At 44.3% G+C, this 12,899-nt stretch overlaps 1 protein-coding gene across 7 annotated transcripts in view; it reads right to left on the bottom strand.

The window, feature by feature from the left end:
* The window catches only part of BFAR (bifunctional apoptosis regulator), a 31,836-nt gene that overhangs the window by 12,835 nt on the left and 6,102 nt on the right, over positions 1-12,899 (bottom strand). For 2 of the 7 annotated variants that reach the window (XM_059881173.1, XM_059881175.1), the window contains 5 exons: positions 7,591-7,747; positions 6,306-6,462; positions 3,678-4,014; positions 1,976-2,180; positions 1,129-1,298 (listed from right to left, as the gene is read on the bottom strand). In XM_059881173.1, the coding sequence (XP_059737156.1) occupies positions 1,129-1,298; positions 1,976-2,180; positions 3,678-3,940 (638 nt within the window). In that variant the 5' untranslated portion in view covers positions 3,941-4,014; positions 6,306-6,462; positions 7,591-7,747. Of the gene's footprint in view, positions 1-1,128; positions 1,299-1,975; positions 2,181-3,677; positions 4,015-6,020; positions 6,157-6,305; positions 6,463-6,486; positions 6,580-7,590; positions 7,748-12,899 lie in introns of all 7 variants that reach the window. The other 5 variants (XM_059881174.1, XM_010819282.4, XM_005224700.5 and 2 more) reach the window with 4 other exon arrangements.

Raw genomic sequence — 12,899 nt, 5'->3', positions numbered from 1 at the left:
TGGGGACACCAGGAAGACAGCCTAGCAGTGAGGACCACGTGTCTGATTCAAATGGGTTAGAGAGCAGTGGCCTGGTGGTCTAAGTACATCCCTATGTGATCCCTCCAAAGAAGGGAGGGACCCAGTAAAAATGGACAGGGCTCAGGAAGGGGCAGGGAGCTTTGCTGATGGGCAGAAGCAGCCTGCCCCATCACTCGGCAATGAGTGAGTTCCGCAAACTAATGGCTTCCTCCATTTGCAGCAATGCAGTTTGGTACTATCTGGAGCAGAAAAAAAAGGAGCACCACAAATGTGTTCGTAGAGGTTGATTAATAGACTCTAGTATATACATATACATATCAACACACATATACATATGTATATATATATATATATAAACACAGGTCTGCTTAGAACAATCATATTTTCCATTTAAATAAATAATCCACAGTCCTATGTGTAGAACTGTATAAACATCGAAAAAAATCTGGACAGCTGTCCAGCAAGTGGTTTTTTCCTCAAGAGCAGGATGATGAAGGTATTTCATTTCTAATGTCCTATAGTTCCACATTATTATTTTGAAATAAATCAACATGTTACCCTTATAATTGGGAAGCAACAATTAAGATGTCAACCAATGACATAAAATGGGATGGCTTCTTTAGAAACGTTTAATGGTTCGCTAAAAGGTAAGCACAGAGTTACCTTATGACCCAGCAATTCCGCTCCAAGAGTATTGAGTATTGAAAATACAAGTCCACACAAAAACCTTTATACAAGTGATCACAGCAGCAGTGTTCCTAACAGCCCCCAAATGGAATCAATCCAAATGTCCATCAACTGAAGAATGAATGAAGGAAGGACGGAAATACTCTGAACAGGCAAATCCAGGAGACAGAAAGTAGAATGGCGCTCGCCGGGGGCTGAGAGAGGGGAAAATGAGGACTGACTGCCTTGGGCAGGAGCTTTCTTTTTTGGGGTGATGAGAATGTTCTAAAGCCAGACTGTGGCCATGGCTGCACATATCTGCAAATATATTAAAAACCATGGATTATACACTTCAAATGGGTGAGTTTCAGGGTATGCGGACAGTATCTCAAAACCAGTTTCAGAACTATCAGTGATGCAGCGGCAGATTTTGCTCCTCACCTTCCGTTTACTCTTTCAGATAAAAACCTGTCTCTGTAGAGGGAGGCCCAAGGGCCTAGCTGCTCCAGCCAGAGCACAACTTCCTCCGCTGTCCATCTGGCCACGGCCTTGTGGACCAGGAGGTGCCGCTCGGATTCCCTGCTGCTCCAGTGGTACACCAGAAGGACCACCTGGGGAAAAGCGACAAGGACCTTACTGCACAGAAAGATCAGAGATGCCAGCTTCCGAATACGCGAGCGTGGGGCCGCGGAGGGAAGATGCTGGGCTGGGAGGAAACGATGCCAAGTCTGTCGACATGGAAGCCAGGCCACACCACTGCCAACAGGGAGCTGAGGAGCACGACCCTCGGTGGGCTCACCTCTGCTGATTTTCGGGTTGTTGTCGGGGAACAGACAGAAATGGGACTCACTACAAGGCGTCTGGGAGCACTGCACCCTCGACCCCATCAATTTGGCCAATGTGACTGATCCATGTGCCTTTGCTATTGGGAAATTTGTTAACAATAAGATTTTCGTAGCATGGATAGAACTTCAAAAGAAAGAGAGTCTCTAAGGTTTGAAGTTAGTAAAGTGCTGTGCTCAAGACATGGCCTCGGTTCCAGCCCTAACACCTTTCTACGCCAGTTTCCTCCTCTCTAGAGCAGGAATAATGATGGTGTCTATTGCATAGGCTGTGAAGATGAAATGGGACAAAATTAACAGTTACTGGGTTCTGAATACCGGACTCTGTAGATACGTGTACAGGCAACATCCCAGGTTCCAACTTACACAGTGAATTACCATGTGCGATCACTTAGGAGTATTTCAACAGAACTGACTTCAGTGAAAACCGTGGGACATCCACTTACTGCCACCCCAGTTAAAGCTGTGAGCACTCCGGAGTAGAAACCCCCTCCCCTATGCTGGTTCCCTCGGCCTGTGTGGGGAGCTGAAGGCGTGTGATCATTCCCAAACTTCTGAAAGGCTGCAAGACTCTGGACTATGTCGTTATTCTGCTGAATGTCTTCAAATCGCATTCTAATGGCATCAGGAAATAATTTTTCAACGGCGTCCCTATGAAGAAAAGAGAGAGAGAAAAAAAAGACAGTTAACTAAATACACTTAAAATGTTTTAGAGGACAAAATAACATTGATGTCAACATTTAATAATATACCAAGGATTTCCCTGCTTGTCCAGTGGTTAAGAATCCACCTTCCAATGCGGGGGATGTAAGTTTGAGACAGGGAACCAAGATCCCATAAGCTATGGGGCCACTAAGCCCAGGCACCACAACTAGTGAGCCCACATGTCCCAACGAAGACCTGATGCAGCCAAAAGTAAATAGATATTTTTAAAAATACATATACCAGGATTCAGAAGGAATGGACAGGAAGGTTGGTTATGGCCCTATTGCTAACAACAACAAATCAAAAACATCTACATGTCCATGCTCCCACTGGAAGTAGCTAAACAAAACACAGCATATTTCTACAGAGGAACAATACCTCGTTTTAAAAATAAGTTTACTGGATATCACTGGGTATCAAGATAAATAAATTTAATTCAAACATATTGTTTGAATGAAATAGGAAACTGTGGAAACACAGACCGTACACAACTGACTTAAGAAAATGTTTGCATTTCCTGTTGGCATATAAATGTATAAAAGTATCATAACTGAAACTACTCTGAGAAAAAGGAAGAACTGTAAGATGGGGGGAGGCGGGGTCGAAGGGGTCTTTATCCGCAACGATCTGATTATTAAAAATTAATTCATAAAAAAAGAAAAAAGGTGAAGTTCAGTTGTAAAAGTTAGACCAACCATCAGGCCATGCTATAGGGCTCTTTATGTTCAATTATACACAACTTGAGAACTCCCCCGCCACCCACCAAAGAAAACCCTTCTTCAATTTAAGATTAACCTGCATATAAACCAAGATTGTCAGGTCAGAGCAAAGTGTTTGAAAATACACTTCCTGTGAAAAAGAGAATGCTGGATTAATGTTTTAACCTTCCTGGTACTCTGTTGATAAGAGAGAAGGCAACAGAAAGGATTTTAGCCTCATAGACCTCCCAGGAACAGGATGAACATTATGAATAGAAAAAGGAAAAAACCCACCATCTAAAGGTCTTATCTGCTGTGTGATGCCACACACGAGAAACTCTATGAATGTGGTAAGTGCAACAGAGTTTAGAAGGGATTATGAAAATCAGCATCACACTAGTTATTCAGAATCATACAGTTAGACCACTTCCTCTATTCTAGGGTGTTCTCAGTGAACACAAATCAGTCAGAAGTATTATGCACCAAGGGTTACAGAAAACGGTCTGGTAACCAGTTTCTTTCTTTCCTTCATTTATAATAAATAATAAACACATCACGGTCACCTGTGAGGAAGGGAATCAGGACTGGCAGGCCTTTGAGTCCCCTGACTCACATGCCAGCAGGCCAAGAGTGATCCCAAGGCAGTGGGCTCCACGTCTCTGGCCTTTCCAGACGTGGCTGCTCCCATTAAGAGAAACCACACTGTACAAGCCCAGTGAGCTACCCGTACGGACTTGAGCATTACCTGAGGAGAATATTGACTTTGGGGAAACCTTCCCATTTTTCTCTGCATTCTGGACACTCTGTTTTCTTCGAAGAGGCCCACCACAGAGCTAGGCAGTGCCGGCAGAAGCTGTGCCCACAGTTCAAGGTGGTGGGGTTAACCAGGATGTCGTAACAGCAGTGGCAGGAGAATTCATTAATGGAAATCTGAGGGCTGGTGCTCTCGAGTGGCTCATTTTTCTCAAGGCTTGCTGCATCCAGATCATTCTGCGGACACTCCTCCATCTCTTAGCAAATTCTGGAATCCATAGACTTAGAAAATTACAGACTCAGCAGACCGATGCAAGATGACATTAAATCTAGGGGAAAAAGAGAGACAAACAAGAGAAATAGGTCAAATAATTTAGCAGGTGTTTGAGATGACACATATTCTATTAAAGTTCTGATTTTTAAATGTGACAAACTTGGTTTCTAAAAATTTACATTTCGTAAACCACATAAACATCACTAAATTTTTTGACTTACTGTCACACTTTCGAAAATTAGGTAAAGCTAAAGAGTGCAAAGGAAAGTTCAATGGGCTTGGGTGGGGAGAGGCTGGAGAATTCTAGATCCTTCCCTGCTAACGTCCTTGGAAGATTTAATTTCTCTGGCCTCAGTTTTCTCAATGAAATCTGTGACATCCTTTCAATGTACAAACTTTAAATAAACCAGATTCTTGGCCCACTAAAATGTCTCGAGTTGGCAATAACAGATGCACTTCATATAAACAACAGATATTATCCAAACGAATCTGCCTTCCCCTGAGGTAATTATTTAACATCTGACTTCAGAGGCTCCCATAGGGACGGTACCTGGAAGAGAGGCCTGGTTCTCTGAGATGCCCTATGCCAGGCCTACTCGCCTGGGGCTAAACATCCCTCCTCTCTCCCCAAATCAACCCAAACATGCACATCCTGCCTACTGGATCCCGCTAGTTTGGTGTCACAGAAACATGCTAATGTCACTAATAAGCTAATGGCAAAGGACCATTCTCTTCTCATTCTTATCTGGGTCTTAAGGGATTTTTATTGAGAAGCAGTATGATGAGGGCATGGAGTTAGAAGTTCAACTCTCCATCTCTGGGACTAAGGTACCTGGGCTCTCCCAGCCGTATTTCCTCAACTTCACAGTGTCTTACGAGGGTTGTGCTGTGGTAAGCTGCTTCAGTCTTATCCCACACTTTGCAACCCCATGGACTGTAGCCCACCAGGCTCCTCTGTCCATGGGGTTCTCCAGGCAAGAATACTGGAGTGGGTTGCCATTTCCTTCTCCAGGGGATCTTTTCAACTTCAGAGATTGAACCCATGTCTCTTATGTCTCCTGCATTGGCAGGTGGGTTCTTTACCACTAGTGCCATCTAGGAAGCCCTTGTGAGGGTTAGAGATGGTGAACTAGGGTGGTGGATGGTGTAAACAGGGGCGAAAGAAATTATTATTCATATTGCTACTGGAATTAGCATGCACAGACACTGGTGGGATGTTTCTCAATCTATTATTACAGGAAAGAAAGTAAGTTGCTGTCGATCACCCACACTGGTCTCACAGAGAAGGACTCTTCACAGGCACAGTGGTTGAGAACACAGGTCCCAGGGCTGGGCTGCCTGCGTTCTTATCCCGCTCTGCCCTCTGGATTTGAGTCTCAGGTCTCTCATCTATTAATAGGGGTGGTAATAGGGGCTTCCCTGGTGGCTCAGTGGTAAAGGATTGTCTGCAATGCAGGAGATGTAGGTTCGATCCTTGGGACAGGAAGATCCCCTAGAGAAGGAAATGGCAACTCAATCCAGGATTCTTGCCTGGGAAATTCCATGGACTGAGGAGCCAGGTGGGCTAAAATCCATGGGGTCACAGAGTCAGACACGACTTAGCAACTAAACAACAATAAACAACAATAGTGTTGAGCTCATTGGGAGGTTTTGAGAGTTAGGTAAGAGAATGCAATGGAAGTGCCTGGCATGCTGTAAGTAGACCTTAAATGCTAACAACTTCTCTGATTTTCAGGGAATTGTATCACTTTTTACAGGGCACAAATTGTAAATTAAGCATGATAACACTATTCTAAACAAGAAAATCTATAAACACAAGAATACAAACCATGGCCACCATTTGGTGGTCTGCTGCCCGTCTGATCCGCTACAGCTTCCTGAATCCCTAAGAAACAATTCCATCCGAGAAGTATGCTCAGCAAATCAATGAGATGCACTGCCTACAGTCAGCATTGGTCAACAGAAAGGGCCCAGTTCTTCTCCATGACAACGCCCAGCAACCAATGCTTCAAAAGTTGAACAAATTGCGCTACGAACTTCTATCTCATTGACCATATTCACCTGAGCTCTTGCCAACCGATTACGGCTTCTTCAAGCATCTCAACAACTTTTTGCAGGGAAAACGTTTCCACAAACCAGCAGGAGGGAAAAAATGCTTTCAAAGAGCTTGTCAAATCCTGAAGCACAGATTTTTATGCTATAGGAATAAACACAGTTATTGCTTGTTGGCAAAATTGGTGTTGATTGTAACGGTTCCTATTTTGATTAATAATGATGCATTTGAGCCTAGTTATAATGATTTAAAATTCACAACTTTAATTAAATCACAATTACGTTTGCACCAACCTAATGTTAGTAGGCTATGGTCTTTCCAGTAGTCATATATGGATGTGAGAGCTGGACCATAAAGGCAGAGAGCTGAAGAGTTGATGCTTTTGAACTGTGGTGTTGGAGAAGACTCTTGAGAGTCCCTTGGACAGCAAGGAGATCAAACCAGTCAATCCTAAAAGAAATCAACTGTGAATACCTTTTGGAAGAACTGATGCTGAAGCTGAAGCTCCAATACTTTGGCCACCTGATGCAAACAGCTGACTCACTGGAAAAGACCCTGATGGAAAAACTGAGGGAAGCAGAGAGGGGAGTGACAGAGGATGAGATGGTTGGATGGCATCACTGATTTAATGGACATGAACTTGGGCAAACTCCACGAGATGGTGAGGAACAGGGAAGCCTGGCATGCTACAGTCCATGGGGTCGAGAAGAATTAGACATGACTTGGTGACAGAACAACATTAGTAGTTGCTTTGTTGGGTGGGAAGAGGATGATTTTTTTGGTTTTGGTTTTCTGTATTTACTAAGCTGTTCTTAATGAAAATGAGGTTATAACTGCAAAAATACAGAGAAAATCATAAAAATAAACCACATTTGCTGATTATTTGTATTTTTTAAAAAACTAACTGAATTTTACTTATTTTTGGCTGCACTGGGTCTGCATTGCTGTGTTTGGGCTTCTCCTAGCTGTGGCAAGAGAGGACTTCCTCGTGCAGTGTGCAGGCTTCTCCCTGTGCTGGCTTCTCTTGTTGCCAAGCTCAGGCTCAAGCTTGGCAGGTATTGTGAGTTTCAGTAGTTGAGGTTCACAGGCTCAAGCTGCCCTGTGGCATGTGGAATCTTCCCAAACCAAGATCGAACCGGTGTCCCCTGCATTGGCAGGCAGATTCTTAACCACTGGACAAGGAAGTCTTATCTGTATTTTTAAGAAACATTTAAACATTTTCTGCTTTCCTCTGGGAAGTCTCTTCAAATTACTTGAGAGAGCTCATATATACAGGTTTTCAGAGAAAGGAATCATGATTTTGTTAAAGCAATTCCTTTATTTGTCCAATACTAATTAAACAACTACCATGTGGACAGAGTTATCCCAGGAAATAATCACTGGACCATTTTGAGCTACTGAGCATCACCAAGGAGCTGGGCACTGGTGGGCACTTGAAGTGCATTCACGAGCACATCGACATTCACTGTCGGAGGCAGGATACAGAGGCTTCTGGTGAGGGCTGCACAGGGGTGAGAAGAGATGGGCCTGATCGGGGTGCTGTCCTTGGTGCTTCCTGGGGAGCAGTGAGTGACACACCTGGAGATACAGGTCTGATACAGAGTCCTGTGTTCCATGCCTGGTTCATGACAGGTGGGCAGATGAGGGCACATAAAGGTTCTGGAGGCAAATGAAATCAGTAAAGCTGTGCTTGAGGAGTGGGCTTCCCTGGTAGTCCAGCTGGTAAAGAATCCACCTGCAATGCAGGAGACCCTGGTTAGATTCCTGGGTCGGGCAGATCCGCTGGAGAAGGGAGAGGCCACTTGTTCCAGTGCTTGAGGATGATAAATCTCATCAGGAAGGTGGGCTGGGCTGGGACAAGGCAGAAGGGAGGTGCTGTTACTTCTGCGACTATGGTGACAAACATGAAAATGCAAAGACAGAGATCAATCTATGAAGAGATATTACAAGAGCTGTTTCTGAGCTTTGGTGACTAGAGAGAATGATCAAAGAGGTTGTCTAGGTTCTAGAACTGGGGAAGTAGGCGGGTCTGCTGATAGAAATGGGTCATGGCAGGGACTTCCCTCGTGGTCCTGTGGTTAACATTCTGCACTCCTGATGCAGAGGGCCCCGGTTTGATTCCTGGTCAGGGAACTAGATTCCACATGCTCCAACTAAGAGCCTGCATGCTGCAACTAAAGCTCTGGCACAACTGAATAAATAATTAAAAAAAAAAAAAAACGAGTCCCTGTAAACTAATGGGGCCCAGCTTGAAAAGAAGGTAAGTCGAATTTCGGAAAAGTTGAGTTTGAAGTGATGACAAAATTTCTGCCTAGTGAGCATGTGGAGATATGAAACTGTGGTTGTGAGGTTAGGGTGAGGCCAAGTGTATGGATCTCAAAGTCATTTGAAATGGCAACATATATGGAAATAAATTTCTCCAACCTTTTAAAACTAGAATGTACCAATAATTCTTAGTTTATCAGATCTGAAAGTTATTTCTCATGAGAGAAAATAAGGTAACAAAAGTGTATTTTAAAAGTCATGTTTGGAAAAGCTGAAGTGGCCACTAACTCTGTTTTTTAATTGTCTTCAACAAACTAGAAACTGCACGGACTTTGATTACTTCTTAGGAATTCTGCTCATTTCATTTTACCTTAAATTGAAAAACTGCAAGTTAACAGAGAAAGGGTGCACAACTTAACTGAATTCAACTGATCTTTTCTGCTATTTTTGTATAAGTATTTGGGTTTTTTTCCATTAAAGAAAGCAACAGGAAAGCAAAAGGAGGAAAGCGCCTCCTAGGTGATGAAAATGTAGCTCAGATACTAAAGTTCCAAGCTGTGGCCTTTTGACTTGGATAAACACACCCTCCTGCACTGCAAAGGCCTCTTTTGAGGATGTTTATGACGATTCTCTACCAACTCGGCAGACCCAGCAAGGGGCTTGAACTGAGAGCAGCTTTGCTGGCTGAGTTCCTTCACGGGGAAGCTCGTGTTAGACGCACCCACAGCCTGCTGCTCTTCCTGTCACGGTCTCAGAGGAGTCTGGGGCATGTGGTTAGGACAGGGCGAGAAGCATTCCAGCCCCACTCCCAGTGCCCTGCCCACACGGAGACACTTAGGTTTGTGCTTAATCACTGCACGACAAGACCAGTGTTGATTACCTTGCTCAAAACGAATGGGAAAAATGCCTGAGTTGGAAAAGCCTGCAAAACTGCAAACAGAGACAAGTTAAAAACAACTGCCTGGATACCACAGAATTGAAGACCTCTGCTCTGAGTCACTCTGAAGAGTTGCGGTTTCTGACAGTTGAAGCTGGCTCTTCAGCTGACGTCTGTGTCGGTTCTTCAGGGGGTCAGGGCACACTCTGAAATCATGGGCCAAGTTTGTGCTTGTCTACACAAGCGTTTTCCTGAAGAAAATCTAGGTTTTTATTTACTCTCTTGGGGCTTCTCGGGTAGCACTAGGGGAAAAGAACCCTCCTGCCAGTGCAGGAGACATGGGATCCATCCTTGGGTCAGGAAGATCCCCTGGAGAAGGAAATGGCAACCCACTCTAGTATTGTCTGGAGGGCTACAGTCCATGGGGTCGCAGAGTCAGATATGACTGTAGCGACTCAGCATGCATACATAGCATGCAAAGCGGACCTTATCTGGACCAAGATCCAGATAAGGCTAAGAACCACTGATTATCCAGAGAGATAAGGGCTTTATTAATGTAACCCCCGCTGCTCCCCAGTGACCCAGCATTCCTGTCAAGAGCAGCCATCCTCCTCGACCTGGCAGTTTCAACAGTGGCACCATCTGTTCTTTTTTTTCTTCCGGCCGCATAGCATGTGGGATGGCCAGGGATCAAATCTGTACTGGAAATGTAGAGTCTTAACCACTGGACCACCAAGTCCCAATATCTAGTCTTCAGACAGGCAATTTTCACGAGGTGCTTCTCTTTCTCCTTCCCCTTCCCCACTTTCTATTGAATTTGATGCCAGCATTTAAAACAATCTGATGTCAAAGAAAAATCCAGATTCCTGGCTGCTTCTGAAAATTCAGAAGATCTGGCAACCCTAGGCGCTCCTTTTGTGTGTTAAGAATCCACTGAAGCTGTGTATCTGAGCAGCTGCCCGCTTCAGAGGGAGCTGCAATCGTCACCCAGCTGGTTTCCTTACGTCCATCAGCTGCCAGATTTCAGTTGATATTTGTGTTTTTCATAACTTGTTCCGTAAGGTGCTGCCTTCTGGGTCCAGCATGAGAGTGTGACATTTCTAGGCTGACCAGCCTTTTAGGCTAGAAAGCTTCTGAAGATCTATGGGCTTATAATTTTTCTCTTTCTCTGCTGTTGGGTGGTTACTTATTGCGGGAAGGTGGTTACTTATGAGGTTTTCCTCACATTTTTCTACGTTACCCCTTCTATTCTGCTTTAGACTCAGAGGTGCAGGAGATTCCGTGTGTGAATGGCTGTGCATGAGGGCAGGCTGCTAAGTCACGTCAGTCGTGTCCGACTCTGTGCGACCCCATAGACAGAAGCCCACCAGGCTCCTCTGTCCCCAGGATTCTCCAGGCAAGAGCACTGGAGTGGGTTGCCATTTCCTTCTCCAATGCATGAAAGTGAGAAGTGAAAGTGAAGTCGCTCAGTCGTGTCCGACTCTTGGCGGCTCCATGGACTGTAGCCTACCAGGCTCCTCTGTCCATGGGATTTCCCAGGCAAGAGTACTGGAGTGGGGTGCCACTGCCTTCTCCGATGAGGGCAGGGGTCAAGTTTAAAAATCCTAAGCTGGCTTTATTCTCATTATATCCTCACAGACCTAGCACCTATTTATCAAATATTTCAGTAGAGGCCTTTAAAACACTTAATTTTTTGGAGGTCTTACCTATTCCTGGTTCTGAGGGACAGAGTAATACACCTCAGTTTTAAAATCAGAAGACAGATTCTGATTCCCGGCTTCACTACCAGCCATGAGATCAAAGGCAAACTATTCATCCTCCCCAAGGCTCACATCACCAGACATAAGCAAAGGGGTTACTGCTGCTGATCAGACAGGACTGGCCTCAGAATTAAGAGGACAGCACACAGGAAGCGCTCATGGTCCCGTCTTCTGCATCACGTTCCAGCGGGTGACATGTGTCACTCCACACAAGTGAAGAGTTGCTGAGGTGGCGGCTTTCCCGCCCATGCCGTATAACCAACTTGCTCTACCATGTAACCTGTATTTATTAACATGACCACACATGCTTTTATTGCAAGAGACATGGATGTTTTTTAAATTTTATGTTACGTGTTTGGCTGCATCTCACAGCATGTGGGATCTTAGTTCCCCAATGAGGGACTGAACCTGTGCCCTCCGCAGTGGCAGCACCCAGTCCTAACCACTGGCATGCCCGGAATTCTCTACCCTGTAACTTTTTAACACCTGGAGAGACACGACTTCCTGAGTAGCACACCGTCTCTAAAGTTGCCATGTCAAGAAATGGCATAAAATCTTAGAAAGCATTAATATGTGAAATATGACATGAATATAAGCACATGAACCAACTGCACAGCTGACATTTTCTAAAATGTTCATGGGTGAGGTCTGTTGGCACAACGGATAGGAAACGATAGCTAGAAGATAATCATCACAAGATATCTATTACCCCAAAGCTATGCATGTTCTCCCCAAGAAATACCTAACTGACAGGGTACAACTGTCTGAAAATCCATGGTGGGAGAAAAAGAGCTGGGACACATGTAATGTCCCAACGATTCTATGATTCTACGTAACTAAAGACCCTGGAATGAATTTGGCTATTCCATCCCTGGAAGGCAAGTTGTTTGCCAAGTGCTTATCTATGGATTTATCCAGAGGCCTACTCTCCAGGAGGAAGCAGGGGCCCTGCCATAGCCTGCTTCATTCTTCAGTCCCTCAACTCACACTTAAGAAAATTAATATAAGACTTTTATTGAGTTTATTGAAGTAGAATGCATTAATTTTCAGTTTAAGAATTTTTATACCTTAGCTTCTAAAGACCTCACTATGTGATGACTGTTAATTCTTCAGAAAGCGAAATTATCAAGCTGCTTAGTTCAGTGAAATTATGGTTCTACTTCTTCACTCAACAAAACACTGGCTGTGACCATAATACATACCGAACATTTTAGGAATAAGTCTTTGAAGAGCTAATGTATTGGGATTCCAGCCTGAAAAATGTGATCTCAACTATTTCTTAGCAGAGATGTTGGCTGCAAGAATACAATGATTTTGGCTTTAGATTGGTCTCTAGTTAGGTTATTTCTCCCCATTACATACTGCCCAACAACAGAGAATAATGACAATTGCCAATATTGATTGAGTCCTTATATAATGTGAGAGGTATAATAATCTTATGGGATAATTATTACTATCATCTCCATTTTACTGACGAGAAACTGCAGACCTAACTGGTATAGGACAGAGTCCGGTTTTTGTTTTGTTTTTTCAAACAACACAAATTTCTTTTCTTTCTTACTTTTTCTGTTTTTTGGCTGCACGGTGGAGCATGTGGGATCCTAGCTCCCTGACCAGGGATCAAACCCATGCCTCCTGCAGTGGAAGCCAGGGAATTCCAGGTCAGGTTTTAAATCACAGTCTCATGTAAAGCCTGTCCTCGTACACTACGCCAGTCTAAGCCACAACATAGAGGCGCCCCTGCGAAGCTGACAAATTCAAACCAGAATCTGACACTGCTGCATTTCGGAATGAGAACTGCAGCTTGAGGCTGTTAGGGTGACCATGCTCTTCCACCTAGGAGATAAACAAGCAGAAATATTCACGAGAAGTAGGGGTGACGGTGTTTGGGTGTACCTCATTTCTGGCACCCCAAGTCCACCCCTAGGGACACCACTTAGACACTAGCAGAACACTACAGAAATTACCAAATGTCCAAAGACCAA

This window comes from Bos taurus, chromosome 25 (genome assembly GCF_002263795.3).
Source record: "Bos taurus isolate L1 Dominette 01449 registration number 42190680 breed Hereford chromosome 25, ARS-UCD2.0, whole genome shotgun sequence".
In the NCBI taxonomy this organism is placed as follows: domain Eukaryota; kingdom Metazoa; phylum Chordata; class Mammalia; order Artiodactyla; family Bovidae; genus Bos; species Bos taurus.
Note: the sequence above shows the minus strand (reverse complement) of the source record. Positions and strands in the feature narration are given on the sequence as shown.